Source organism: Balearica regulorum, chromosome 30, assembly GCF_011004875.1.
Source record: "Balearica regulorum gibbericeps isolate bBalReg1 chromosome 30, bBalReg1.pri, whole genome shotgun sequence".
NCBI lineage: Eukaryota > Metazoa > Chordata > Aves > Gruiformes > Gruidae > Balearica > Balearica regulorum.
The window spans coordinates 545041-571215 of NC_046213.1; the positions used below are offsets into that span (position 1 = coordinate 545041).

General features: G+C 60.9%; 2 protein-coding genes across 3 annotated transcripts in view; one reads left to right on the forward strand and one right to left on the reverse strand.

Moving 5' to 3' along the window:
• Positions 1-26175, reverse strand: part of YIPF2 (Yip1 domain family member 2) — a 42444-nt gene that overhangs the window by 3898 nt on the left and 12371 nt on the right. The window lies entirely within an intron of this gene.
• Positions 843-25549, forward strand: SMARCA4 (SWI/SNF related BAF chromatin remodeling complex subunit ATPase 4). The gene is given in 37 exon segments (XM_075738074.1): positions 843-1004; positions 4158-4247; positions 7621-7912; positions 8599-8731; positions 9113-9511; positions 9854-9952; positions 10114-10372; positions 10498-10624; positions 10780-10953; positions 11180-11353; positions 11435-11602; positions 11693-11743; positions 12103-12233; positions 12549-12606; positions 13016-13134; positions 13391-13541; positions 13685-13848; positions 13969-14035; positions 14290-14400; positions 14960-15202; positions 15704-15817; positions 15996-16103; positions 16534-16620; positions 17070-17116; positions 17314-17480; positions 18770-18933; positions 19819-20046; positions 20317-20415; positions 20753-20830; positions 21828-22046; positions 22756-22962; positions 22964-23010; positions 23577-23685; positions 23822-23923; positions 24044-24176; positions 24428-24567; positions 25082-25549. Coding segments are annotated over 35 exon segments (4932 nt in total). The 5' UTR covers positions 843-1004; positions 4158-4247; positions 7621-7690; the 3' UTR covers positions 25115-25549.

Below are 26175 nucleotides of genomic sequence, written 5' to 3' on the forward strand. Positions count from 1 at the left end.
GGCGAGGCGACAGTTCACGGCCCCGGTGTTTAATTCGTGTGTTTATGGGGGTTTCGGTCTCGGTTTTATAGATTTATGTAAATATCGCCCCGCCCCTCCCCTTAGCCCCGCCCACAGCCCCATCGCCCCGCCCCCTTTCCTTCGCCCCGCCCCCTTTCCATCGCCCCCGCCCCCTTTCCATCGCCCCGCCCCTTCGCCGCAGTGGCGCGGTCGCTGCGCATGCGCGAAGTGAAGGGCCCCCCCCCCCCCCCGCGCTGCTGGCGCGCGCGCGCACGCCGCCTCTCTCCTCCCTCCCTCCCCCCCCCCCCGCCCTTCTTCAGCGAGCGGCCGGCACGAGGCGTTCCCGCCCTCGGCCCCTTTTCTCGCAGCCCCATTGGCTGCGGCTGGGATGGAGCCCGCGCCATGGGCCGGCTGCGCCGCGCTGATTGGCTGCCAGCGCGGGAGACAGACAGGTAGAGGGGAGGAATTGGGGGGGGGGGAAGAACCCGAGGGCGCCTCTCATTGGCTGCCGCGCGGAGAGCGGGTGGGGCGGGCCGTCCGTCGTCGTGTCCCCCCCCCCCGCCACTGCCGGCTGCGCTCCGCCTCCTCCTATTGGCCAAAACGCGCGCCCGGTGCCTCCCCCCGCGCCCCTCTCCGCCAATGGCGCGGAGCAGGCGGGCTCGCCACGCTCGCATTGGCTACCGCGAGGAGAAAGGGGCGGGGAGGGATGGGAACGCGCGCTCTCCTCTTCCCCCACCCCCCCTCCCTCGCCCTCATTGGCCGCGGTTGGTCGGAAGGCGCCGTGCTATTGGTTCGGCCGGGGGCGCGGAGCGCGCGCCAGGTTGCGCGGAAGGCGTCGCGCACGCGCGCTGGCTGCCTGCTCGCGGGCGCGCGCGTGCGTCTCCGTCGCTCCCTCAGGCGGCGGCGGCGGCGGCGGCGGCTCCTTTGTTCCCCCCGCGCCCGGCGAGACGGGCCCGACCGGCCGGGGATGGCCCCTGCGAGCGGCTCCTCCGGCGGCCAGCGCGGTAAGGGCCGGCGGGGGGCTCCGCCGGGGCGGCGGGTCGGGGCCCGGCTGAATGGGGCCGGGAGGGAGGGAAGGGGGGGGGGGGGGGGAGTGTGGAGGGGGGGGGGGGCTGCAGGGGGGTACGGCGGCCCGGGAGGGTCACGGGAGCTCGGCGAAGCGCTGCTGCCGCCGGCCGCGCTGCCCATTGTTCGGGGCGGGGGGGGGGCTCTGGGCTTCTTCCTCCTCCTCCTCCTCCCCCTTCCTCCTCCTCCCCATCCGCCATCATCATCCCGACCTTGTCCCCCCGGGGGTGCCCTCATCCTCTGCCCCCCCCCGCCCCCATCTCGGCCCACCGCAGCACCCCCCCTCCCCCAGCGCCCCCCACTTCTCAGCCCCCCGGCACCTTCCCCCTTTCCCCCCCCCCCGCGTCCATCCCCCCTTTCACCCCCCAGCATCCTCCTCCCTCTCACCCCTTCGTCGCTCGCCCACCCCGGTCTCCCCCCTCAGCAATCCCTCGGTGCCCCCCTCCCCCCCATCGGCACCCCCCTTTTCCACCCTCCAGACCCCCCCGTTTCCCCGTTACGGGGCCGGCAAGGCTGGGCCCTGCCCCCCGTGTCTCCCCCCCACCCCGGCCTTTGCTGCAGGGGGGGGTCAGGGACCCCGCAGTGCCCCCCCCCAAATCCCCAGGCTGCTCCCCAGCTTCCTTCCTCATTCTCCTTCAAAAGGGGGGGACCCTCCCCCCAAACCCAGCCGTTTTCCCCCCACCCTGCCGGGTGCCGGTGCCCCCAGCCCCGCTGCCCCTGCGGGCTCTGCCTCCCCCCCACTCTTACACCCTTCTCCCCCCTTTCAGTGGGGCACTGCCGCCCCCCCAGGGGCATCTCCGCCCCCCAGCCCCATCCTCCTCATCCTCCCCCAGCGATTCCTCCCTCGGGGCTTGCTTTGTCCTTCTGGAGGACACAGTGCCCCCTCCCCATTAAACCCCCCTTCTCCTCCCGAGCCGGGACCCTCCCCAGCTGCTGTCATTGTCCCACCCCCCAGCTGGTTTTGGGGTGCTCTCTGCCTCTCAGCATCCTCTTCCTTGTTTCTGAGACGCTGGGATCGGCCTCCCTCCCTCCCCGTCTCTCCCATCCCCTCCTGATCTCCCTCCCCGTCTCCCCCCCTCCCCTAAAATGAATTAATTTTCCCCTTTCCGGGGGGTGCTGGCGCAGGGTGGGGGGGTCACGGTGCCCGAGGATGGGCTCCCTTTGCCCGGGACCTGCCCCGGGAACCCGTCACCTTCCCAGCACAAAGGCCACCCTCGGCGTGGGGGGGATCCAGCACAGCCGCCGTCACCAGTGGGAACGGGGCGCAACGAGGGCCCCATCCTGGGGGGGGACGACACACACACGTCGCAGAGAGGGGGGGTTTGGTTTTTATCGCAACGCTCGTTAGCAAAAATCCCCGTAAAAATCCCCCGGTGCCGCCCAAAAGCACCGCTCATTTACAGGGACGAGGACCGTGCGATGGTGTCCCCGCTCGGGGGGGTCCCAGCCGTCATCTTCCATTTTGGGGGGGGGGGCATCTGCCTCCCCTTTGTTGGCGGCGCAGCCCTCGGCGGTGCCGCGGTCTTTTGTTTTTGAGGCGTCGGCGTCGCCACCGGGGTCCCTCGGGGGCTGCTCCGGGGGGTCCCAACCGCCATGGGGGGGGGGGGGATTTTGGGGGCGCAGCCCCTTTTTTCTGATACTGCAGGTTCCCGATGCGTTAAAGCCGGGCACGAGCGTCATCCTGCGGCGTCGGGCTGCTGAGAAACGCCGAGCCCTCGCTAATTATTTTTATAAATGAGCTCCTGATTTGGGGGGAAAATAATACAAAGTTATTTTCATCTGGTGTTCGGCTCCTTTGAGGTGGAACGCGGCGTTTTCCTGCGCCAGCAGAGCATCGTTTTTAGCTTTCCCTGCCGAGCTGCGGGGGTGACAGAGGTTTATACGCGTTAGGAGGGATTTTTCCCTAATTTTTCCTTTTTTCACCCAATCGGTGGGCTGTCCGGTGCCGCTCCGGCTCTGCCGACCCGGGATCAGAGGGAAGACGGGTGAGCGAGCCCGGGGACTCTGCTGCTAATTTCCCCTGTTAGAATAATTTCTATTTTCCTCCTTCGAAGATCAGAGTCTGAAGGAGGCGGCGGGGGGTGGGTGTAATTAAGGGATTTGTGCAGCTGCTGCTTAAAATTCATGAGCCGCGCCGAGATAACGAAGAAACGAGCAGCCTGTTTCATTTACCCCCTGCACAGGTTGAGCTTCCGGGCTTGTTTTGACGCTAAAAGTTTAGAAAAACTTAAAAATCCCGGAACCTTTTCTCCAGAGACAAGAAAACTCGGGGCTGAGCCCTGCCCCGAGCTCCGGGGGATGATTTTAACTGACCGGCGCTGGCCTTGCAAACAAAAAAACCAGACCTGCTTTTCGGAGCAGCAACTTATTTTTTCACCCAGCCGTCTCTCCCGGCTCTGCGCGTTACGAAAACGCGCTGAAAAGCCTCATAAATAGGCAAACGGAGCAAATGACTCGAATTAATTAAGGAAGGCGCTTTTTTTTTTGTTTGTTTGTTTTTTTAACCTCCTGCAACCAAGGACTTGATAACAGTCCCCAGCCTGTGGTCTGGTTGTTTGGGGGTTGGTTGTTTGGTTTGTTTGTTTGTTTTTTTTAAAAAACATCAAGTTAGGGTGGTGGAAGGGAGTGAGATGTGTTTCTGCAGAGATTTGTGAAACCTCCGTTGCCTTAGCGAGCACCCAGGGCATTAATGTGAATTCTTTAATTAATTGTTACGTCACCGGCACCGACGCGGTGGCCTCTACGTGCCGGTGGCCTCGCCGGCATGTGCCGGCAGCAGCCGCTCGCCGGATGGGCGGACAGACGAACGACCTCTCCTTCCGTGGGTTTGTAATCTCGGAGGGGAAGCGCCGTCTTACAGCCCTTAACTTACCCGTAAGTAAGCAAATCACCAAAAACCCCATCGGATCGGTTGTTGCCGTTACGAACTTTGCATCTTGAACCGCTGATGCGTAGGATGCCTCGTTAACGCTGACTAATGGGCTTCTCCTCCGAGACCGGGCGAAGCGGAGAGGAGCGCCCTCCTCCTCTCCCCGATAACGAGGGTTACTGACTAATTACCCTTGGTTTTTTTTTTTCCCCCCTCCCCGCAGCGTTGCGGTGAAAGCTCGTCATCCCGAGACCGCCCCTCGGCGCCGCGCCGGCACCGTGCCGTGAGGGGTCGCAGACCTCCATGCCCGTAGGTAGGTGCCTGGATTTGGGGTTTTCTCGCCCCGGGAGCACCCAGCGCTGGTCGGGGACGCCCCCGTGGGTGGCATTGGGGGGGGTCAGGTGGGGGTTTTCTTAGAAATAAGAATAAAATTGCCGCAGGGGAAGAAGATCCGCTCTCGTTTTTTAACGAGAAAGTACTCCACGCTTCCGTAACGTTCCTTGAAGTACGCTATTTATTCTGGTTTTCTTCTGGAAAAGCCAGTCGGTAGGTGGGTAGCGTTCCTCTGTTCCTCTCAAAAATGCTTCGTTAGTCCTCGCTTCCTTGTTAGCTGTGGCAGGAGGAGAAGGAAAACGGGTCCTGCAGCCTTTGCTCTCCTCTGGGGGTGGAAGGACTCAGCTCGGGGATAAATCCCTTCTGTGTTCCCCTCTGCCTGGCGACGAGCGGCTCTGCAGCTGGAAAAGCTGAATTTTCACAGTACCCGGAGCCGGCGCAGCTCAAAACCGCGAAAAATGACTGAAAACGGCCACCGGTCGCGTTGCCGTTCCCTCGGCGGTTTGTGCCGGTGAATGCCGAGACACTCGGCGGCTGCGGCGCGGCTCGAGGTCCTGTCGCAGTTCCCCTCCCGAGGCCGCTGCGAGTATCGAATATTCTTTTAAATTGGGAAACGTAAAGCCTGGAGAGCCGTCGCGGCTTCGTTCAAAGACAAGAGATGCGCCCACGTCCTTCGAAAGCCGCGCCGCGAGCGGGATCGCCCCAGAAAAAAGGAATTCCCGGGGCTGAGGCTTCTCGCGGGCACCCAGAAGACGTTTCGGTAGACGAAGGGCGCTCCCGTTCTCCTCCGAGGACGTCGTTTCCTGCGCAGGATGCCCCGGGTCGATCTTTTGGGAAGTTTCCCTCCCCGACAGCTGCTCCCTTTCCTGGGAATCGCCGACGTTTTGCTCGAGGTTTGGATTCTCCGGCAGGAAACGAGCGGTGAACTTTGGAGGCCGCCTACCCGTTTTCGCGGCCCACAGATCCTTAAGATGATTAAATCCGTGGGTTTGGCGCTGCTACGGAGCCGGCTGGGTTTAGGACCAGGAGAACGGGAAGTTTTAGGAGCTTTTTGCTTTTTAACAGCCGCTTTTGCACCTTTTTTTATGAGTGGAAAACCGAATTCCTTGGGACAAGCCTGAATCCGAGAGCTGCCGCGGTCCGAGGCGCGATCGTTCCCTTCCACGCCGGGTTTGTGGGAAGCGCTTGGCTCCGTCGTGTTTACCGACGGCACGGGAGGGAAATGAAAAATAAACACCTGCGACCGCAAAATTGCCGGAACGAATCGGGATGAAACGAGGCTGCGGAAAGGAGGGTGAGGGATCGTCTGCCCTGCGCTCGTTAGGCTTCGTCGAAGAGGAGCGCGTTAATTATGGTGGTTCTGGATACCCGTATCTCCAGTCACCTCTTAAAAATCCGTTTAATTCTTGAGAAAGGTCCCAAATTTGTGCCGTGGTGTTTCCAGTGAAGCTGTGAGAAAGGAGGAACCGCTCGAGGTGAATACTGGAGGAGCTGAAACGTCACCGGACCTCAAAACCGCAGCGTTTCGCCCCGATCGTAGAGGAAAAGCACAAACCCCAGGAGTTCCTTCCCCCCCAAACCCGAGATTCCTGCAGATCCAGCTCCGCCACGGAGGGCCGCTCCGTTTCGCCGACGACACGCGCCGCGTTTTCAGCCCGGTGTCTTCCTCCCGGCCGCGCCGCTGCGTTCGGATCCTCCCGTTCCGGTTCCTCTTCGCCTCTCGCAGCTGCGATACGCATCAGAGCGTGAAACCCAGACGTGGATTTGCTCTCCCAGGGGGCCGCAGGCGTTTAACTGCTCCAGCGTCGCACGCGCGCGTGTATCTCCCGGGCCTCGCCGCTCAGAAAACCGCCGCTTTGGCCGCGGTAACGCCGCATCTTTATTTTCATGTCGCGTTTAACTTCTGTCGCCAGCGAGCGAATCTTTTAATCTGGCTCGGGGCGGGGAGGGAGCGGATTTTACGCCCCCCGGGAGCTGCGTTTTTCAGGGAAAACGGGGCGACGCTGCGAATTCCTGTCCTGAGGGGCTCTGAGCGGAGAAGCGCGGTCCGAGCCGAGGACGTTACGTTCACCGCGACCATCTGTGCTCTTAAACTCCCCCGTGCTTCCGCTTTTCACCCTATTTTGAAGTCAAAATCTTTTCTCTGCCGCTTCCAAACCCTCGTTGGGAGCAGTTCGGCGAGGATCCGGGGAACCTTCGAGGTTAACGGCATCGAGGGCATCGCCCCGGCGCGGCTCCTCTCCCGCTCTGTACCGCGGCCCGGCCTCGCTCCGTCCCAGCGCTTGCTCTCGTTTAATTTTCATGCTCTTGATTTCCCGACGCTCCGATCTATCCGTGTCCTTCCCCATGGCCTCTCGGCGCCTCCCACTTTAATATCGGCAGCAAACTGGTGCTCCCAGCCGGCGAAAGGTGACGTCAGTCGTAATTATTGCTCAAAACGAGATCTGCTCCCCGGGCAAATCCCCCGAGGCAAAAAAAAAGTAATTTTAAAAAATCCCCCCCCCCCCGGTATCGTCAAGCTCATTTTGAAGGGGAAATAAATTAAATCTGGTGTCACGTTAAATCCGGCGCCACTCGCCAGACAGATAAGCTCGCTTTCGTTTTTATTTTATTTTTTAAATGTAAGTTATACTTGCGATTGCAGAGATTTCCCACGGTGCGAATGGCGCTTTGGGTGGAATTAATCCCGCTTTGGGGCTGGAGGATGGATTCGGGTTTCCCTGCGTCCGCAGCCTGTTTGCTGGAACACAAACGCATTCCCAACCTTCATTTTTTTAATAACTCTTCTGCGCCCTGCCTGAATTTACTGGAAATTCTCGTTTCTTGCGAAGGAGCGACGCTTTTCCACGCAAATCGCCTGGTTAACGTGGATGAGTCTCCGAACCGTTTAGGTGCTGGATTTTGATGTTTTCCTGCAGGATATTTTGGCTTAAACCGCATCTCTGGAGTTTACCGGAAGCTGAAGTGAGCGTGCGACGACTTTAAATTGATTTCAACGTCTGGGTGGAGGAAAAAGGAAAAAAAAAAAAAAAAAATCACTTCCAGGACTGTTACAAAACCACTTGAACGGGGGGGGAAAAAAAAATACCCCAAAACCCACTTTGCACGCGGCCGGGATGGCGGCACGGCAAATCCCGGGAACGTTCAGCGCTCGCACCGCGAGGACGATGGGTTCGGAAGCGGGTTTCTTATTCGCAACGCCTCTGGCTTCGCAGAGCCCGCCGGGCTGCGCTCGCTAACGCGCTCTCGGTTCGTTAGCGACGTCTTCGGTTCCCGCTCCGCGGCGGGCGGCTGCCTGTCCCTAATCCCGCTTTCCCTTTTCTACGCCCGCTTTTCGGGGGGCCTTTTCCCAGGAACCGCGGCAGCTCCGGCCGAGCCGACCCCGTTGTCTCCCGGATCCTTTTCCCGTCTCCCGCTGTGACGATGTCGACTCCGGATCCTCCGCTGGGAGGAACCCCTCGACCGGGTCCCTCTCCGGGGCCGGGCCCGTCCCCGGGGGCGATGCTGGGCCCCAGCCCCGGTCCTTCTCCCGGTTCCGCACACAGCATGATGGGACCCAGCCCCGGGCCGCCCTCGGCGGGACACCCGCTGCCGCCCCAGGGGCCGGGGGGCTACGCTCAGGACAACATGCACCAGATGCACAAGGTGAGGCTGGAAATCCCCGTTAAATTTTAATTTCTCGGTTCCTCGAGACAGAAAGCCTGAGGGGTCGATGGTTTATCTTAGAGTTTTACGCGGTTTCCTTGCGGCAAATAACGGGGGGGTCGTAAATAAGGAAGGAGAGAGAACCCTCCTAAATAAATAAGGAAGGAGATAGAATATTTCCTACCTAATAAGGAAGGAGAGAGAACCCTCTAATGAAGGTTCCTCTCGTTGGGAGTTCGAAGCTCAGGAAAAGCAACCCTCCCCTCTCCCTTTCCACCTCCGCCATCAGAGCGTTGGGGCTCTTTTGGTTTTATTTCATCGTCCAAACCTCCTTTTTCTCGCTTTTTTTTTTTTTTTTTTAATCCCCAATCATCTTCAGCATCGTCAGCTGAAAGACCTGGGGGAAAATTGAGCAGCAAAGCGTTAAAGCAATTCCGAGTCTCTCTTAACGTCCCCTTGGGCTTATTCCCCTCCCCGCCCTTCGGTGCGGTGTTTTGCCGGCAAACGGGGTTTTGTTTGGAGGAGTTTTTTGGCAGTGTCGATGCACGCGGTGAATCCTTGCCGCCTTTACGGCACGGCTCGCCTCCGCGCAGCCACCTGCGCTCGGTTTTCTTCCGTCTCCGGGGCCGGCCTAGCCAGCTCTTTGATTTTAATTTGATTTTTGGGATGTCGGTTTTCTCCCGCAGCCCATGGACTCCATGCACGAGAAGGGAATAACCGACGATCCTCGCTACGGCCAGATGAAAGGGATGGGAATGCGGCCCGGCGGGCACGCGGGAATGGGTCCTCCCCCGAGCCCGATGGATCAGCACTCGCAAGGTTCGTTTCTTTAGGAAAAATAAATCTCCTTTTCCCAGGGATCGGGCTGCGGCTCAGCCTGGAGCCCCCAGAGCGCCTCTGGCTCTTCCCCCTTCTGTTTATGCCAGCCGGCCGGTGGGGTAGTCACGAAAATGGGCAAAGAATCGCGTGAAAAGGTCAAACTCGGAGAAGGACCGTCTGTCCTTCCTCGCATCCCAGTCTCCTCTCTGCTCCGGTCAGCGTCCCAGGACTTGCCTTGCTTTAAATCCTTCATTTTGGGGAAGGATTTATCGCTCCCGGGGTTCCCAGGTTTAAAGCAGGAGAAGTTTTGTACCTTTTTTTTTTTTTTTTTTTTGAAAAAGGGGCGTTTTGCTCCCGTCTCACCCGTCTCCCTCCCTCCAGGTTACCCTTCTCCGCTCGGCGGTTCCGAACACGCCTCGAGTCCCGTTCCGGCGAACGGTCCGTCCTCCGGCCCTCAGCTATCCTCGGGGCCCGGAGGAGTCCCCTTGGACGGTACCGATCCCCAAGCTCTGGGACAACAAAACCGGGGTCCGACCCCTTTTAACCAGAACCAGTTACACCAGTTAAGAGCTCAGATCATGGCTTACAAGATGCTGGCGAGGGGCCAGCCTCTGCCCGACCACCTTCAGATGGCGGTGCAGGGAAAACGACCCATGCCCGGAATGCAGCAGCAAATGCCGACACTACCTCCGCCTTCCGTATCCGGGACAGGACCAGTGCAAGGACCAGTGCAAGGGCCTGGACCGGGACCGACACCTCCAAACTATAACAGACCTCACGGTGAGCGCTCCCCGCCGCGGAGGCGCGGTCCGGGGGTGTTTTAACCCGGTTTCACCCGATTTGGCACGGTTTGAACCTCCTGGCCCGTTAACTTGCCCGGGGATGGGGCTTGACGTTCGTCCCACCCGGCGGGGAGGTTCCTTCGGGCGCTTTGGGGTACGGGGGGGCCGATCATCCCGCTGATGGGTGGGGGGCACGCCTGGGGGGGGCGATGCGCTTAGAAAAGAGCTGTACCCCTGTTTGGGCTCCGGCTGAGTAACCACAGGCAGAGATTGATGTTTTAATGTCTTTTTTTTTTTTTCCCCTCCTTCTTTTTCCCCCCTTTCTTCGGCGTTCCTGCAGGTATCGGAGGGCCTAACATGCCCCCTCCCGGACCCTCAGGAGTTCCCCCGGGAATGCCCGGGCAACCCCCCGGCGGCCCCCCCAAGCCCTGGCCAGAAGGTGAGACCCCCGCGGGGCTCCTTGGCAGCAAACGCGCCTTAAACCTGCGCAGGGGCCGGTGATTAACGAAGCGACGCTTCCCTTTCCAGAGGGCGGGAGCTCGGGCTACGTTTTCTTTCCTCGCCGTTTTCTCGACGGCGTCCTGGTTTGTTTTTCCGCAGGACCGATGGCGAACGCCGCAGCCCCCACTAGCGCACCTCAGAAACTGATTCCCCCCCAGCCCACCGGCCGGCCCTCGCCAGCCCCTCCGGCGGTGCCGCCCGCCGCGTCGCCCGTGATGCCGCCGCAGACGCAGTCCCCGGGTCAGCCGGCGCAGCCGGCTCCCATGGTGCAGCTCCACCAGAAACAGAACCGCATCACGCCGATCCAGAAACCCAGAGGACTCGATCCGGTGGAAATCCTGCAGGAGAGGGAGTACAGGTAGGGGCCGGTTAATTAAAAGCGAGTTAAAAACGCTCATCTCCCTTGAGATCGAGCCGTACCTGAACAGCTCCTCGTTAGCAGAGGGGCGCAAACGAACGAAATCCCGTCTCCTTCCTCTGCAGGCTGCAAGCTCGAATCGCTCACAGGATCCAAGAGCTGGAAAACCTTCCCGGCTCGCTGGCCGGTGACCTGAGAACCAAAGCGACCATTGAACTGAAAGCACTAAGGCTGCTTAATTTTCAGCGCCAGGTAAGCGCTCTCTCGAAGGAAAACCTGGTTTATTAACTCGTTCCCTTGAAATTCTTCGCGGAATTAGTTCCCCCTTTTATTTACTTATTTATTTATTTCGCGGAATCGAATCCCCCTCTCATTTATTTTTTTTTTAATCCGCATCTCTCCAAAAGCTGCGTCAGGAAGTCGTGGTGTGCATGAGGCGAGACACGGCCCTGGAGACGGCCCTGAACGCCAAGGCGTACAAGCGCAGCAAGCGGCAGTCCCTGCGCGAGGCTCGCATCACCGAGAAGCTGGAGAAGCAGCAGAAGATCGAGCAGGAACGGAAACGCAGGCAGAAGCACCAGGTCAGCCGCGACCCGCCGAACCTGCCCGTTTTCGGGGCCGTTCCTGGGTTTTAGGGGGTTGGTTAGAGAAGGATCCTTGTTTCGGCCAGACGACCGTCGCAGGTCCCTCCCGACTGCGATATTCTGTTCCGTTAAACATAAACCAATCTCGCTTAGCCCACGGCCTCGGCCGTATGAACTCCGCGGAACACGAGGCCTGACGTGTGCCGTTCCCTTTTCCCCGCAGGAATACCTCAACAGCATCCTCCAGCACGCTAAAGATTTCAAGGAATACCATCGCTCCGTCACGGGCAAGATTCAGAAGCTGACCAAGGCGGTGGCTACTTACCACGCCAACACGGAGCGGGAGCAGAAGAAGGAAAACGAGAGGATCGAGAAGGAGAGGATGCGCCGTCTGATGGTAAGCGGCGGCCTGCGTCCGCGTGCCGTACGTCGGGCTCGTTTCGTTAGGCGGGGGCGTTAACGATCTTCCTCGCCGTAGGCGGAGGATGAGGAAGGGTACCGCAAGCTGATCGATCAGAAGAAGGACAAGCGCTTGGCCTACCTGCTGCAGCAGACGGACGAGTACGTAGCCAACCTGACGGAGCTGGTGCGGCAACACAAGGCCGCGCAGGTGGCCAAGGAGAAGAAGAAGAAGAAGAAAAAGAAGGTGAGCGGAGAGCGAAGCTCCCCGGGGAGCTGCAGTAACGTCCTCCTCGTTTGCGCTGGGTCACTAACGACCGTCTTCCTCCTCTTTCAGAAGGCAGAGAACGCGGAAGGGCAGACGCCGGCCATCGGGCCAGATGGCGAAGTAAGCCAAATAATCTTCTTTCGCACCGTGCGGAGTAGGGTGGGGAAGGGTAGGAAATCTCCCCGCGGCCGTATTTCAAATTAATCGTTCCCGTGCGAGTGAAATTCGGCGTGCGGCCCCGCACGGGGATTCGGAACGTCCCCGTTGATTTGGGTTTTTTTCAAAGCGAAACATTAAATCTCGTCTGCTTTCGAGCTTTGCCCGTCCTCCGGCGACGTGGTGTTTCAAGCCGTCGGTGATTTTGTGGGTCCCGGGGCGGGTTTCGGTGGAAGCGGTAGATGTTGGCGTGAATACAAGCTCTGTTTCGAGGCAGAAAAATACAAAATGCTGACCCGCAGCCTCAACTTTTGATTCCTCAGCCGCTGGACGAGACGAGCCAAATGAGCGACCTCCCTGTCAAAGTGATCCACGTGGAGAGCGGCAAGATCCTCACCGGCACCGACGCGCCGAAAGCCGGGCAGCTGGAAGCCTGGCTGGAGATGAACCCCGGGTGAGTCCCTGGGGCGGCCGGGATCTGCCGGGATCCCCGGCGTTGAGGCACGGGAGCGGCCGGGAGGGAACCGCGGATCGGGAAGGGGGGATTTCATCGGATGACGTGGGAGAGACTTTGCGGGAGGTTCGGTGGGTGGAAACTCGAAGGAAACGAGGAGAAAAAATAAATGAATACGCGGTTTCTTTTTAAAAAATAAAACCTAATGCCGATAACAAAAGCCAGGTTTTAACGCAAGGGTTTCTAGAACCGGTGCTGGTCTCCTGCTGTCGATAGCAGATTAGCAATTAAATATTAATATTTGTATTTAATTAGATACGAAGTAGCTCCGAGATCTGACAGTGAAGAAAGCGGGTCGGAGGAGGAGGAGGAGGTGAGGAGTGCCACCGGTCTCCCTTACGCTTTCATATTTTACGCGTTTTTGAGGGAATGGGAAACAGCCGTCTGTTCCGCGCTAGGCTCCCCTCAAGAATTCCCTTTCCCAGCCCAGATCTGTGTCAGTCGGCTCAACTAAGTGGTTTTAGAATAAACAATTAAAAAACGCAACCCATAAAGAATGTGAGGAGCTGGCGAGCTCCGCCCGTGAACTGCCCCGTTTTCTTCCCAAATATTTCTCCCCGCGTGTCCGGCAGCGAACGGGACGAGGCTGCGGTGCCGCTGTCTTCGTTCCCCTGGGGTTTTCCGAGCCGCCGGCGGCCGGAGCGCGGCTGAGCAGGTTTTCCTGCCGTCGTATAACCGAGAAGAAGCGGTTTTGTGCTCAGAAATTTTGTGTCTCCCGGCAGGAGGAGGAAGAGGAGCAACCGCAACCTGCTCAGCCCGCCCTGCCCGTGGAGGAGAAGAAAAAAATCCCCGACCCGGACAGCGACGACGTCTCGGAAGTGGACGCCAGACACATTATCGAGTGAGCCCTGCCTCTTAAACCGTTACAATCCCGTTTCAAAGTCGCCGCCGTGAATCGCGCGTGGTTTGTGTCAAAGGAGTGAAACGCGGTGGGGACCGGAGGGGTTCGCTCTGCTTCTGGAGAGCGCGGTCCTTCCAAAACGAGACGGAATTTGGCACGTCTTGGGAACACAAATCGCCCCAGGAGTGCTGGGGCTCCCCAGGAGCTCTCCGGAGGGATTGCCTCTCTCATCTCCCATTTTTCCCCCCCCCCGCAGGAATGCTAAGCAAGATGTCGATGACGAATACGGGGTGTCCCAAGCTCTGGCGAGGGGCTTGCAGTCGTACTACGCCGTGGCCCATGCCGTCACCGAGAGGGTGGACAAGCAATCCACGCTGATGGTCAACGGAGTCCTCAAGCAGTACCAGGTGAGACGCCGCGCCTGCCATACCGCAGACCCACGGCCGCGCAGGTCGTTAGCACGTCATTAGACTCCTCTATCCGCTGATTATTTATGTGGGGTTTTTTTTTCATCCCCGGATTTGGGTGTTTTGGTTTTTTTTCCCCCTAGATCAAAGGTTTGGAGTGGCTGGTGTCTCTGTACAACAACAACCTGAACGGCATCCTGGCGGATGAGATGGGGCTGGGCAAAACCATCCAGACCATCGCTTTAATCACATACCTCATGGAGCACAAACGGATCAACGGACCCTTCCTCATCATAGTACCTCTCTCGTAAGCATCTGCCCGGAAAAACGCCCGGCCTGGCCTCGGTGCCGGCTCCAGGTCGCTGCGGTGCGATTCTGCATCGCGCAAAGCCCCGTTTTTACCATTTGTCTCTTTTTTCCCCCCCAGAACTCTGTCGAATTGGGCGTACGAGTTTGACAAATGGGCTCCTTCTGTGGTGAAGGTCTCGTACAAGGCAAGTACCGGCGTTTAGCTTTGCCTTTCGCGAGGATTCCTCGGGTGCCGGTTTGCCTTTTCCTCCTCCCTAACGATATTTCCGTTATCCCGAGGGAGCTGGGACGCTTCCCGGCCCTAAATCGTTAAATCCACGTTTGTTTTCCGTTCCCTAACAGCAGCGGGAATCCAGCTGCTCCCATCTGCGCCACCCAGCTCCCTTCTCCTGGAAATGCCCTTCCGATTTAACGTTTCTCTTCCAAATTCTTTCTCCAGGGCTCTCCAGCAGCAAGACGGGCATTTGTACCTCAGCTCCGAAGCGGGAAATTCAACGTCTTGCTCACAACTTACGAGTATATCATCAAAGATAAGCACATCCTGGCTAAGGTGGGTCCCGCCAGCAGCCGGCAACGGCAGCTCCGCCTCTCCGGTGTTCTCTGGGCTGCGGCCGGAGGATCGCCCTCCTCGCCGAGACGGTCCCCTTCAGAAAACTCCCCCGGTTTTAAGTGAGATTTTTATCTCTCGCCGGCACGTGGCGAGGAGCTGCGGCTTGCCCACCGCCGATTATCCTGTGCCGCAGCAAATACTTATTTTCCCTGTTAGCGAAGGGAATTTGTTAGAACCCCGACAAAACAGTCGCTCTTCCCCCTTCGTATTGCGGAGACCCAAACGCCGTTTCACTTATTAACAGCCAAAAAGCTGAAGAAATGCTGAAATCCCCCAAAGCCGGCGTCGGTCTCTGCCGGGTTTTTGGCACGAGCGCTCCTCCTTTCTCCCTGCTCCTTCCGTGTCCTCCCGAGCCAGAGCCACAAAGGGTTCCTCGGGAGAAGTCGGCGTGGCTTTCCGCCATCCCGGCTAGCTCGGAATCTCTTCCTGGCGTTCTGGGTTTACGGTGGAGAGAGAAAGCCGCCGTCCCTTGCCCACACCTCCCTTCTCCTTCCCGTAGATCCGCTGGAAGTACATGATCGTGGACGAGGGTCACAGGATGAAGAACCACCACTGCAAACTCACCCAGGTCCTCAACACGCACTACGTGGCTCCTCGGCGGTTGTTGTTGACGGGAACCCCGTTGCAGAACAAACTCCCGGAGCTGTGGGCTCTGCTCAATTTCCTCCTGCCCACCATCTTCAAGAGCTGCAGCACGTTCGAGCAGTGGTTTAACGCTCCTTTCGCCATGACGGGAGAAAAGGTGACGGCAGGAAAAGCGAGCGGTGGTGGCTGCGGGGAAGGGGGGCAGGAAAAACCTCGGCTTTCCACTCGCGAGGGGCCGAGCACCGTCCCGTAAAACTGAATTTCCTTGGGGCGGGTTTTAGCGAAAGAGTGGAAAACACGGAGTGTTAATTGAATACTGGAAAACGAGGGTGGGTGAGCAGCTCTCCCGGCGCCGAGATATCCGAGGGAGAAGCCGGTCGGGCTCTTGGCGAGCGTCGGTTCTCGGACGGCGAAGGTGCCGTCGTTAACAGCTCCGGAGTAGCCAGGGGAGGATGAGTCCAAACTTAATAAAAACCAAAAAAAACCCCCCAAAAATCAGTGCAGAAACCTCAGGTCGCAATGATTACACCAAAGAGACTTCGGTCGTCCCAGCCTCGCGCTGAGGGGGAGGCTCTGTGTGTGTGTCCGACCCCGGGAAATCTCCTCACCGTCGAGGGAACTTCCCCCTGTGTAACGATTCCCTTTCCCGGCGGCGCAGGTGGACCTGAACGAAGAAGAAACCATCCTGATCATTCGGCGTCTGCACAAAGTGCTGCGCCCTTTCCTGCTCCGGAGGCTGAAGAAGGAAGTAGAAGCGCAGCTGCCTGAAAAGGTAACGGCCGGGAGAAACTCGGGACACGGGGAGGGGCCGTGAGGAGCCGGTTGGGTTGGAAACGGAGTTGGGAAGGGGAGGGAGGGATCGTTCCACGCTTGGGAAGGGTCCGGCGTCTCGGAGCGGGGTTTTGGGGAGGCGTTTGCCTCGGGAACGAACCTCTCCTCGCTCCTCGCAGGTGGAATACGTCATCAAGTGCGACATGTCCGCTCTGCAGAGGGTCCTCTACAGGCACATGCAGGCCAAGGGCGTGCTGCTCACGGACGGCTCCGAGAAGGACAAAAAGGTCCGCCCACCGAAATTCCGGCTTTCGGCGGATCGTTCCGCTGTCGGGAGAGGGGCTGGAAGCGTTTTTCGGGGATGGGGGTGTCTGCTCCGCGTCGGCGGGTTGAGCGGAAGTCGAGAAGATGGGGAGGGGGGTGGCCTGCGTCGGCGGCAGGCTTGGGCCCAGCACGAACCGAACCCTCCCGAGGGTCGGATCACCCGCGGAGACCACGGCTTGTCAAAGTGAGCAGAAAGTCGAGTGGCGATTAATTAGAAAGGAGAAAAAAAAAAAAAAAACCCACAAAACCCCCAAACGTGCCTCTGGGCAGCGCCAAAACCTCGGGGCTGCGAACCCCCGTGGAAATGCTCCCCGACATTCCTCACAGACCCCTCGGATAACGGCCGGTAAACTTTAAAATTCCCGTTTCTAACTCGCTGTCCGGTTGGCGCAGGGCAAAGGCGGTACGAAAACCCTGATGAACACCATCATGCAGCTGCGGAAGATCTGTAACCACCCCTACATGTTCCAGCACATAGAGGTAAGGGCGGGCTCAGGGCTGGCACGCACGAGCTCCGGGAACGCGGGGGGAAAAACTGGCCCCCTCTCCTGAACCAAACGGCTCTCGCGGCTGCGGCATGGACCGAGCAGCGACAACCTGGCCGCTCGGCCAGCCGAGCCTCGTCAGGCTTCCTCCAAAACGCTCCTTTTTTGCCGCCCAAAACGGTCCGAAATCCGTCTGAGCGAGTTCGCTGCGGCTGGATCGCCCAAAAAAGAGCGGTGTGTCCCTTCAGGCACGAATGCTGCTGCTGCCGGCCGGACAGACCTTTTTAAAATCGCTCGGCTCCGGCGTGGGGACCTCTGCCCTCGCCGCTCCTCCCTGCCCGTCCCCCAGGGCCGCTTCTCTTTTTAGGGGCAGTTCCGGGACTTTGTTGGATTTATTCGTGGCGGGAGGAGGGTTTCTGACGTCGTTTCTCTTTCTGCCTGCAGGAATCCTTTTCCGAGCACTTGGGGTTCACGGGAGGTATCGTGCAAGGGTGAGTTGGTGTTTGGTTTTTTTTTTAGTTACCAAAAGCGACGCTATTCGCGGCTTTTCCTTGTGAAGGGGTTTATTCTCGGCGCGCGGTAAACGAACTGGCGATGCCGTCCTGAGCACTGGCAATCCTTACGCGAGGGAAACGCCACGGTTTTAACGTCAAATCCTTATTTCCCTCTTTTACTCCTTCCCTCCCAGGCTGGATTTGTACCGAGCCTCGGGCAAATTTGAACTCCTGGACAGAATTCTCCCCAAATTACGAGCCACCAACCATAAGGTGCTGCTCTTCTGCCAGATGACCTCCCTCATGACCATCATGGAAGATTATTTTGCTTACCGCGGATTCAAATACCTCAGGCTGGACGGTGAGTGCCTCCGGCGCGCGGGGACGGCAGCCGCCCGCTCCGTCGCGGCTGGCGGTGAGGACAAAAACCCCTGGCTGGGAGGGGTGCCGAACGGTGAGGTAAGCTCCCCACGGGTTCACCGACCCGGCGTCTCTCGCAGGGGAAACGCGGCCGAAGCAAACAGCGCCTCGTAAAGTAATTAACGCCGCTTGCGGGACACGGGTTAAAGCAACAAAACCTCGCGGGACGAGAGATAGAAAGCGCAGCCTTTGACTTTATACGCTGTCGTCGGCTGCTCCTTCAGTTCCCGATATCATTTTTTTTTTTAAAAAAAAAATTTTCCTATTGAATTCCGCAACCCCGAAGGAGGCTCCGAAGGGCCGGGCGGCCTGTAACGCTATTAAAATAACGCAAATCTAACTGAATTAGTCGGATTGGGGGTTTAAGTCTGAAGGCGCGTGGCTCAGCCTGCGCAGGAATCTCACCCGGTGGAAAAGGAAAGCCAATCCCCCGCGTTCGGTTGGAATAAACCCCTGAACGCGGCGCCGCCGCCGAAGCCCGTGCAGCCCCAAACCCCCTTTGCCGGCAAAGCGCGGTGCCGACTCTTCCGAGAACCGACCCTCCGAGAGGAGCGTTAAGCTGCCGAGAAGGCGAGGCGCGGGCCGAGGCCGAAGCAGCTCTTTAAACCGAGGCGTCTTCCTCGCCGTCGGTCTCTGGGAGCTTTTTGGCTCCTTCGGTCGCAAGATTTAACGATTTCCAGCGCGGGGTTGGCGGTAACTCGCCCCCGGTTTCCCCTTTGCCAGCCGGCGCCGTGGCGTTTCCACACCACGACCGGCGTGAGCGTCTCTGAGCTCTCGTCTCGCAGCCGGGAGCGTCCCCCGGCCCTCGGAGCCGCATTTCTCCTTCCTGAGAGCGGCGGGAGGACGGGCCGGGACAGACCCTCGCGTATCACCGAGCTCGGTCTCCCGCTGCTGCCCGACCCCACGTAACGACCCCCGGCCTCGCAAACGTACCAAAAAGCCGCCTTAACGCCGGCGCGTTCCCGGCGCCGCGGTCCTGAGCTCCGCCGCACCTTCCTATCCGCTCGTGGACGGCCCGGAGGCCGCGCCGGGCCAGCAGCGCCCGCCCGCCGTAGCCGTTCGTTCCTCTCCCTTTTGCCCTTTCTCTCAAGTCTTTCTCCTGAAAGCAGCCGCACGCTCCCGCCTCTCCCGTCCCGGCTCCCTCGGAACGCCGCGGAGCCCCCGGCCCTCCCGTCCCGGTGACGTCGCGTGGTTCGGGGCAGGATTTGACCCTTCCTCTCTGTTTTTTAGGAACCACTAAGGCGGAGGACCGGGGCATGTTGTTAAAGACTTTCAATGAGCCAGGCTCCGAGTACTTCATTTTTTTACTGAGCACGCGGGCTGGCGGGCTGGGTCTGAACCTCCAGTCTGCCGACACTGTGATTATCTTTGACAGCGACTGGAACCCTCACCAGGTAAAAACCGACCCGACCAACCAAACCAAACCAAAACCAAAACCAACCAAACAAAAACCTCACCAACCAAACCAAAAAACAAACCGAAAGCGAGCGAAACCGGATGGAGAAGGTCTAGAAGAGCGCCGCGCTCGCTCCCGAGCCGTAGCACCCCTCCAGACGCGCAGCCCTGACGACGAAGACCCTTCGCCCAAACGTTACCGTTTCTGTCCGCGGTGCCGCAGCCGCGTCACCGGGACGAGACCCAGCGGCGTAGCCTTTGTGCAAGAACCCGGGCGTTTGCCCTCCCGGCTGCGAGCGCGCGGCTCGGTTCTGGCGGGTGAGGCCGGCTGGAGGAAAAGCCGAGAGCCCCGTGCAGCCGAACGAGTCGTTGCCCCAAACCTTTAGAGGTTTTCTCTGCCGGCAGCCCAGCTCAGACAGCGCTTCCTCCTCCCGGCACCGGTCGAGGCGTTGAACCCCTGCCGTCCCCCGAGCGCGGTGCTGCCGGAGACCCGCAGGCACGCTCCCGGCGACGGACGGCCCGCGAGAGGCAGAGATCCGTCCCCAAATTCCGGCTGCGATTTTCCGCGTGGTCTTTTTTTTTTTTTTTTTAAATTTTTTTTTTTCCCCACGCATGCCGCGTCTCCTAAGGAGCGAGCGGCCAGCGGCACCGATGGTCTCTGTTAACCGAATTATGAGCGTACCGTAGTCCGCAGGGATCACTGCGAGTGTTCAGGGCGCAGTCTGCGTCTCCCACGATTTAGAGGATAAAAGCGTGGGGCTTTTTTTTTTTTTTTTAATGTTTTGTTAGGTTTTTTTTTTTAATCTCGGCGGGAGCTGGCTGTAAAAAAAAAAAAAAAAAAAAAAAAAAAATCACTCTGCAAACGATACGCCCTTCCCCGGCAGGACCTGCAGGCGCAAGACCGAGCTCACCGCATCGGGCAGCAGAACGAAGTGCGCGTTCTCCGGCTCTGCACCGTCAACAGCGTGGAGGAGAAGATCCTTGCCGCCGCCAAATACAAGCTGAACGTTGACCAGAAGGTTATCCAAGCCGGCATGTTTGACCAGAAATCCTCGAGCCACGAACGAAGAGCTTTCCTCCAGGCTATCTTGGAACACGAGGAGCAGGACGAGGTAAGGGGCGACGCTGGCAGCTTTCCTCCCACTCCAGAGCGCGAATGGCGAACGTGCGGCTGGCTTTGCTCCACTGCTCTGCGCGTCCTCGAGGCCAAGGGCGTGGGGGCTAGAAGGCGAGGAGAGAGAGAGAGAGAGGAGAGGAAAAAAAAAAAAAAAAAAAAAAAAAAGGAGCATGAACACTTGTTTCTATTTGAAGTGAATTTGTAGCGTCGGTGAAAGGTGCCGGATTGACAGCCCTGGAGACTGAAGTCCTCTATTTATCCACAGAACAGATACAGCGCGGGCAGCGGCAGTGGCAGTGCAAGCTTCCCCCACACTGCCTCGACCCTGTGCCTGAACGCTGAGTTGGAGGAACCACCTCTAAAGGTGAGAGGGGTTGTTCAGTCTCCACGCCCATTCAATCCTCGGCCTCGCTGCTGAGACTGCCAACGCACCGCGCCAGCTCCGACGGTGATCTTTGCACCGTGGATAACCCGTCCGCTAGAAACTGGACTGAGGCCGCCCAAAAAAAAAAAAATTTAAAAAAAAAAAAATTTAATAATAAAAATAATAATAAAAAAAAAAAACCAAACACCACACCGCATCTCTCACGGGCAACCGAACAAGCGTCGGATGGTAACGATGTTCGGCGCTGTGCTCCGAGCGGACGAACTGCCGCGCCGCCCTTCTCTCGCCACTGAATCGGGGATTTGAAATCTTGCAGGAAGAAGACGAAGTTCCCGACGACGAAACGGTCAACCAGATGATTGCGCGGCACGAAGAGGAGTTTGACCTTTTCATGGTGAGCAATGGCACAGGCTGCGGAGGAGGAGTGGTGCCCGCCGTTCTTCCGAGTAGCAGCTAAAAACGGTCTCTCTAACAGAAATCAGCCGAGAGTCCTTAACGAAGCCGTGACTCGTTACACAGGTAAAACGAAACAGTAGAGCCAGGGGCTCAAAGTCAGGACGCTCCCGGCTCCGGTAAGGGAAGAGCTCGGGGAGAGGCCGGGAGGCGTGTGCCGCCTGGGCCGGGACCCCCGTCCCTGAGTGAAAAAAAACACACCAAAACCCAAACACCAAAAAAGCCGTTTTCCCACCCAAAAGAGCTCCGGCCCGAGAAAACCCCTGGGAGAGAGGGGACAAGGAGCGTTTCCAGCGGCGGAGAGGCCCCTCGTTAAGGGACACCGCCCCGCTCCGAGCCTCGCCGCAGGGCGCGAGGGCTCACGAACGGCACTTACCGAGCGCAGGTGCGAGGCCGGAGCTCGCGCCCGCCCCGAATCGCAGCTCCGCTGGCGCACACTTAACTCCCGTGCCCGACACGCCGGCCCCGCAGCCCTCCGAGGGTTTCGGCAGCGGCAGCTTTGCCTGGAGAAGGCCGGCGGACGGAGGGGGAGCGCCCCGGCCCCGGCAGAGCAGCCGGCTTAACGAGATCTGCCGTCGCTCTGCCTCCCGGCGAGCGTGCCGCGTTTCTCCCCGTTTGCGGCCGGTGGGGTTTATTTTACGCAGCCTCTACCGAGCTGCGAGGAGCCGGCAGCTACCGAAACGCCCCCCAGCTCCTGGCGTGGTTCCTCCGGCCACGCGCGCCGGGCGACGTCCCCCGTCCCCGGTGTCGCCGCAGCCCTGTGCCGGCTCGGAGATCCCCCCAGCCGCCGCCTGCCCCCGTCGTCCGGCTGGCCGATCCCGCGGCTCCTCCGAGGACGCCCCGAGGCGTTCGGGACGTAGCGTCCGCCTCTTCCCCGCCGCGGTTTTGCCGGCAGCGCCGTAGCAAACCCCCCCCCCCCCCCCCTTCTCTTCTTCCAGCGCATGGACCTGGACCGCAGGCGGGAAGAAGCGCGAAACCCCAAGCGCAAACCGCGCCTGATGGAGGAAGACGAGCTGCCGTCGTGGATCATCAAGGACGATGCCGAGGTGGAGAGGTTGACGTGTGAGGAGGAGGAGGAGAAGATGTTTGGGCGAGGCTCGCGGCACCGTAAGGAGGTGGATTACAGCGACTCGCTGACGGAGAAGCAGTGGCTCAAGGTATACATGGTACAGCATCGTTCTCAAACCTCCGCTTCAGCGCTCGGCTCTCTTCCCGCCCCCCGCGCCACAGCAAACGCCCGGCGCTGCGTCCCACCGCGCGGTTCGGCCCGGCCCAGCTTCCCCGCGAGCTGTCCCGGCACAAACCCGCGCCGTAAGCCGATGAGGGGTCGCTCTTAACGAGGCCGGGCGGCCTCTCAACGCCGCCCGCAGCCTGCGAGGAGGAGGAGGGAGATTCAGCGGCAGTTACGGCGAGGCCGATGTGTTGAGCGAGGCTGTCGGCGTTACGGCCCGGCTCTCCCCGTCCCGCGCTCACCCGCTCGCTGAGGGACCTTCACGGTCGCCCCAGAGCCGTCGCCACGGCCGAGCCTTCGCGCGGGGCCCTACGGAGCCTCCGCTCCCGCAAACCAAACCCAGAGCCGCGTCCCCAGCCCCCCTCGGGCTTTGGGAGCGCGGCGGCGCCGTGGGCTGACGGCACAGGGGAAGCTGCCCCGGCGTTTCCCGGACCCCGCAGCCGTGGGGAGCAGCAGACATGGGTTAGGCAGGTCCTGGCTGAGCGGGCAGCGCCGGCAGCCCACCGGGGATGTCGTGTGTCCCCCCCACGGCGCACGGAGCCGTTGCGGTCGGCCAGAGGCGTGTCGCGAATCTCGCGGCGGCAGCCGGGAACCTCCATGCTAGCGGATCCCGTGTTGCTCCCCTCCCCGCGCAGGCGATCGAGGAGGGTACGCTGGAGGAGATCGAGGAGGAGGTGCGCCAGAAAAAATCCTCCCGTAAACGCAAGCGGGATACGGACGTCGGCTCCGCCACCCCCACCACCAGCACCCGCAGCCGGGATAAGGACGACGATAGCAAAAAGCAGAAGAAACGCGGCAGGCCGCCGGCGGAGAAACTCTCCCCAAACCCCCCCAACCTCACCAAAAAAAATGAAGAAGATCGTGGACGCCGTCATCAAGTACAAGGACAGGTAAGAGAAGGGGGGGCGGGCGCCGAGCTCTCGCCGTGCCGGCCGCCGTCTCCTCACGAGAGCCTGGACCTCGTCCCGGCAGCGCCGACGGTTTGAGCCCCTGCGGCTGCTGGGCGGCCGCCGACCCGCTCGCGGGGCAGCCGAGATGTACGGATCCAACGTGGCCGCTGGCGCCTTTGCCGGGCGGGCTGGGAACGAGGAATTAATTAATTAGGCTGCGGAGGGGCGGCTCTGCCGCTGGCTCGTGCCTGGCAAAACTGCCCCCCTCCGTCCCTTTCGGGGCAGCCGTCCCGGCGTGGTCGCTGTTGGCTCGTCCCGCCGGTCGCAGTCTGCCCGGCGCTGCGTTTCACCGTTCGGGCGCCGGCGGTGCGGCCGTTGGCGCTTCCCCGGGGGAAGGAGCGGCCGTTTTAAACGCCCCAGGCCCCTTTCGCGGCGGCTCCGGGCTCCTCTCCGCCGCCGCCGGACGGGACGCACGCGTCCTCGCGGCGCTGCCGAGGAGGAGGGCTGGGAGCGGGGAGCAGCTCTGGCGCGGCTCTCGCCTTTTGACGCGCGGTTTCTCTTTGCAGCAGCAGTGGACGGCAGCTCAGCGAAGTTTTCATCCAGCTGCCTTCCCGCAAGGAGCTGCCCGAATACTACGAGCTCATCCGCAAACCCGTCGACTTCAAGAAAATCAAGGTAACGCAGTTCGGGTCCGTGCCGCGCTGGGCGCGAGAACCAGAGAGCGCGGGGCGGAAACCCCCCCCCCCCCGGTATCGTTACCGCCCGGCTAACGAACGCGGCGGCGACGGTTTGACTCGTCCCTTCTCGGCAGGAGCGAATCCGCAACCACAAGTACCGGAGCCTGAACGACCTGGAGAAGGACGTCATGCTGCTGTGCCAGAACGCGCAGACCTTCAACCTCGAGGGCTCCCTGGTAAGGCGCGGCGCGGTGCGGCACGGCACGGCGCGAGCCCCGGCGTCGGCGGCGTTCGCCGCCGGTTCCTTTGGGCTCACCCCGGCGTTGTGTCGGCGTGTTGTGTCCCCCCCCCTACAGATCTACGAGGACTCCATCGTCCTCCAGTCCGTCTTCACCAGCGTGAGGCAGAAAATTGAGAAGGAGGAGGAGAGCGAAGGCGAGGACAGCGAGGAGGAGGAGGAAGGCGAAGAGGAAGGCTCTGAATCCGAGTGTGAGCGCGCTCCGCCGCCGCGGCGGTGGGGGGGGGGGGCTGCGCGGCCCCGGCCTCCCCCCTCCCCGGGCGCAGGACCGGCAGCGTGCCTGGGGGAAGCGCACGCTGCCCGCGCCGCTGCGCCGGGGACTGCGGGGACGCCGGGACGGGTTGGGGGGGGTGCGGGGGGGGGGGATTGGGGACCCCCGTGACCCGCCGTGACCTGCCGTGACCCCGTCTCTTCCTCCTCCTCCTCCTCCTCCCCCCCCCAGCCCGCTCGGTGAAGGTGAAGATCAAGCTGGGGCGGAAGGAGAAGGCGCAGGACCGGCTGAAGGGCCGTCGGCGTACCAGCCGTGGCTCCCGCGCCAAGCCGGTGGTGAGCGACGACGACAGCGAGGAGGAGCAGGAGGAGGTAACGCCCGCCCCCGCCCCAGGCCTTCCTCCTCCTCCTCCTCCTGTTCTCCAAGGCCTTCCTCCTCCTCCACCCCCCCTTCCTCCTCCTCCTTCCATTCTCTAAGGCCTTCATCCTCTTCCTCCTGTTCTCTAAGGCCGTTCTCCTCTTCCTCCCCCTGCCCCCCAAGGCCTTCCTCCCTCTCCTCCTCCTCCTCCTGGTCTTTAAGGCCTTCCTCCTCCTTCCATTCTCTAAGGCCTTCCTCCTCCTTGTCCTTCCTCTTCTTCCTCCTCCTGTTCTCCAAGGTCTTCCTCCTCCTCCTGTCCTCTAGCCCCTTCCTCTTCCTCCTCCTCCTTCCTCCTGCCCCCCACCCCCTTCCTCTTCCTTCCATTCTCCAAGGCCTTCCTCCTCCTTGTCCTTCCCCCTCCTCCTCCTCCTCCTGCCCCCCCTCCCCTCCTCCTCCTCCTGCCCCCCCAGGCCTTCCTCCTGCCCCCCCTCCTCCTCCTCGCCCCTGACCTCTCCCCCCTCCCCGCAGGATCGCTCCGGCAGCGGCACCGAGGAAGACTGAACCGCCGGACCCCCCATTCCGCGGCTCCGGCCGTTTCCGCGCCCCCCTTGCCCCGTCCCCCCCCTCCCCGTAGCTCTAACGGGTAGCAACGCCGTAGGAACGCTCGAGTAACCTCCGTGGAACCTCTTCCGTATTTATACTGCCGAGAGCCGCGGGACCCTCCCCGGCACGCGCCGCCTCCGTCCCGGCACTAACCGCCGGCGCGGGCCGCGGTGCCGGCTCTTCCTTCCCGCGGCGTTTCCCTCGCCGTCGGTTTTTGAACGGCGGATGCATGTGCCCCCCCCCCCGCCCCCCTTCCCCCCGTGTGTCCCCCCCGGATCATCCCCCCCCCCCCCCCACCGATGGCACCGCGCCGGCCGTGGGGTGGGAGCGCGGCGCCGGCCGCGGCTGTCGATGGCACTGGATTTCGAGCAGTAATAAATTAAACCGACCGGACCGCGGCTGCCTCGGGGGGGCTCAGGGGGGGGTTTGGGGGGCTCTGGGGGCCCTGGGGGGGGTCTCTGGTCGCCCTGGGGGGGGTCTCTGGTCGCCCTGGGGGGGGTCTCTGGTCGCCCTGGGGGGGGTCTCTGGTCGCTCTGGGGGTCTCTGGTCACCCTGGGGGGGTCTCTGGTCACCCTGGGGGGGTCTCTGGTCACCCTGGGGGGGTCTCTGGGTGCCCTGGGGGGGTCTCTGGGTGCCCCTGGGTGCCCCTGGGGGGGTCTCTGGGTGCCCCTGGGGGGGTCTCTGGGTGCCCCTGGGGGGGGCTCTGGGTGCCCTGGGGGGGTCTCTGGTCACTCTGGGGGGGTCTCTGGGTGCCCCGGGGGTCCCCGGGGGGGGTGGGGTGTTGGGGGGGTGCTGCCCCGGGGGTTTTGGGGGGCTCCACCCCCCCCCCCACCTCGCAGCCCCACGGCTCCCCCCACTCCGGGCTTTTGGGGGGACCTGCCCCTCCCCCTCCCACCCGTTTCCTTCCCGCGTGGGCCAACCCCTCCCCCCCTCCCCCCCCCACTGCCAAAACCGCCAAAAAAAAAAAATAAAAAAAAATGTGGCGGTAAAAAAGAAAAACTTTTAAAAACAAATTTCCC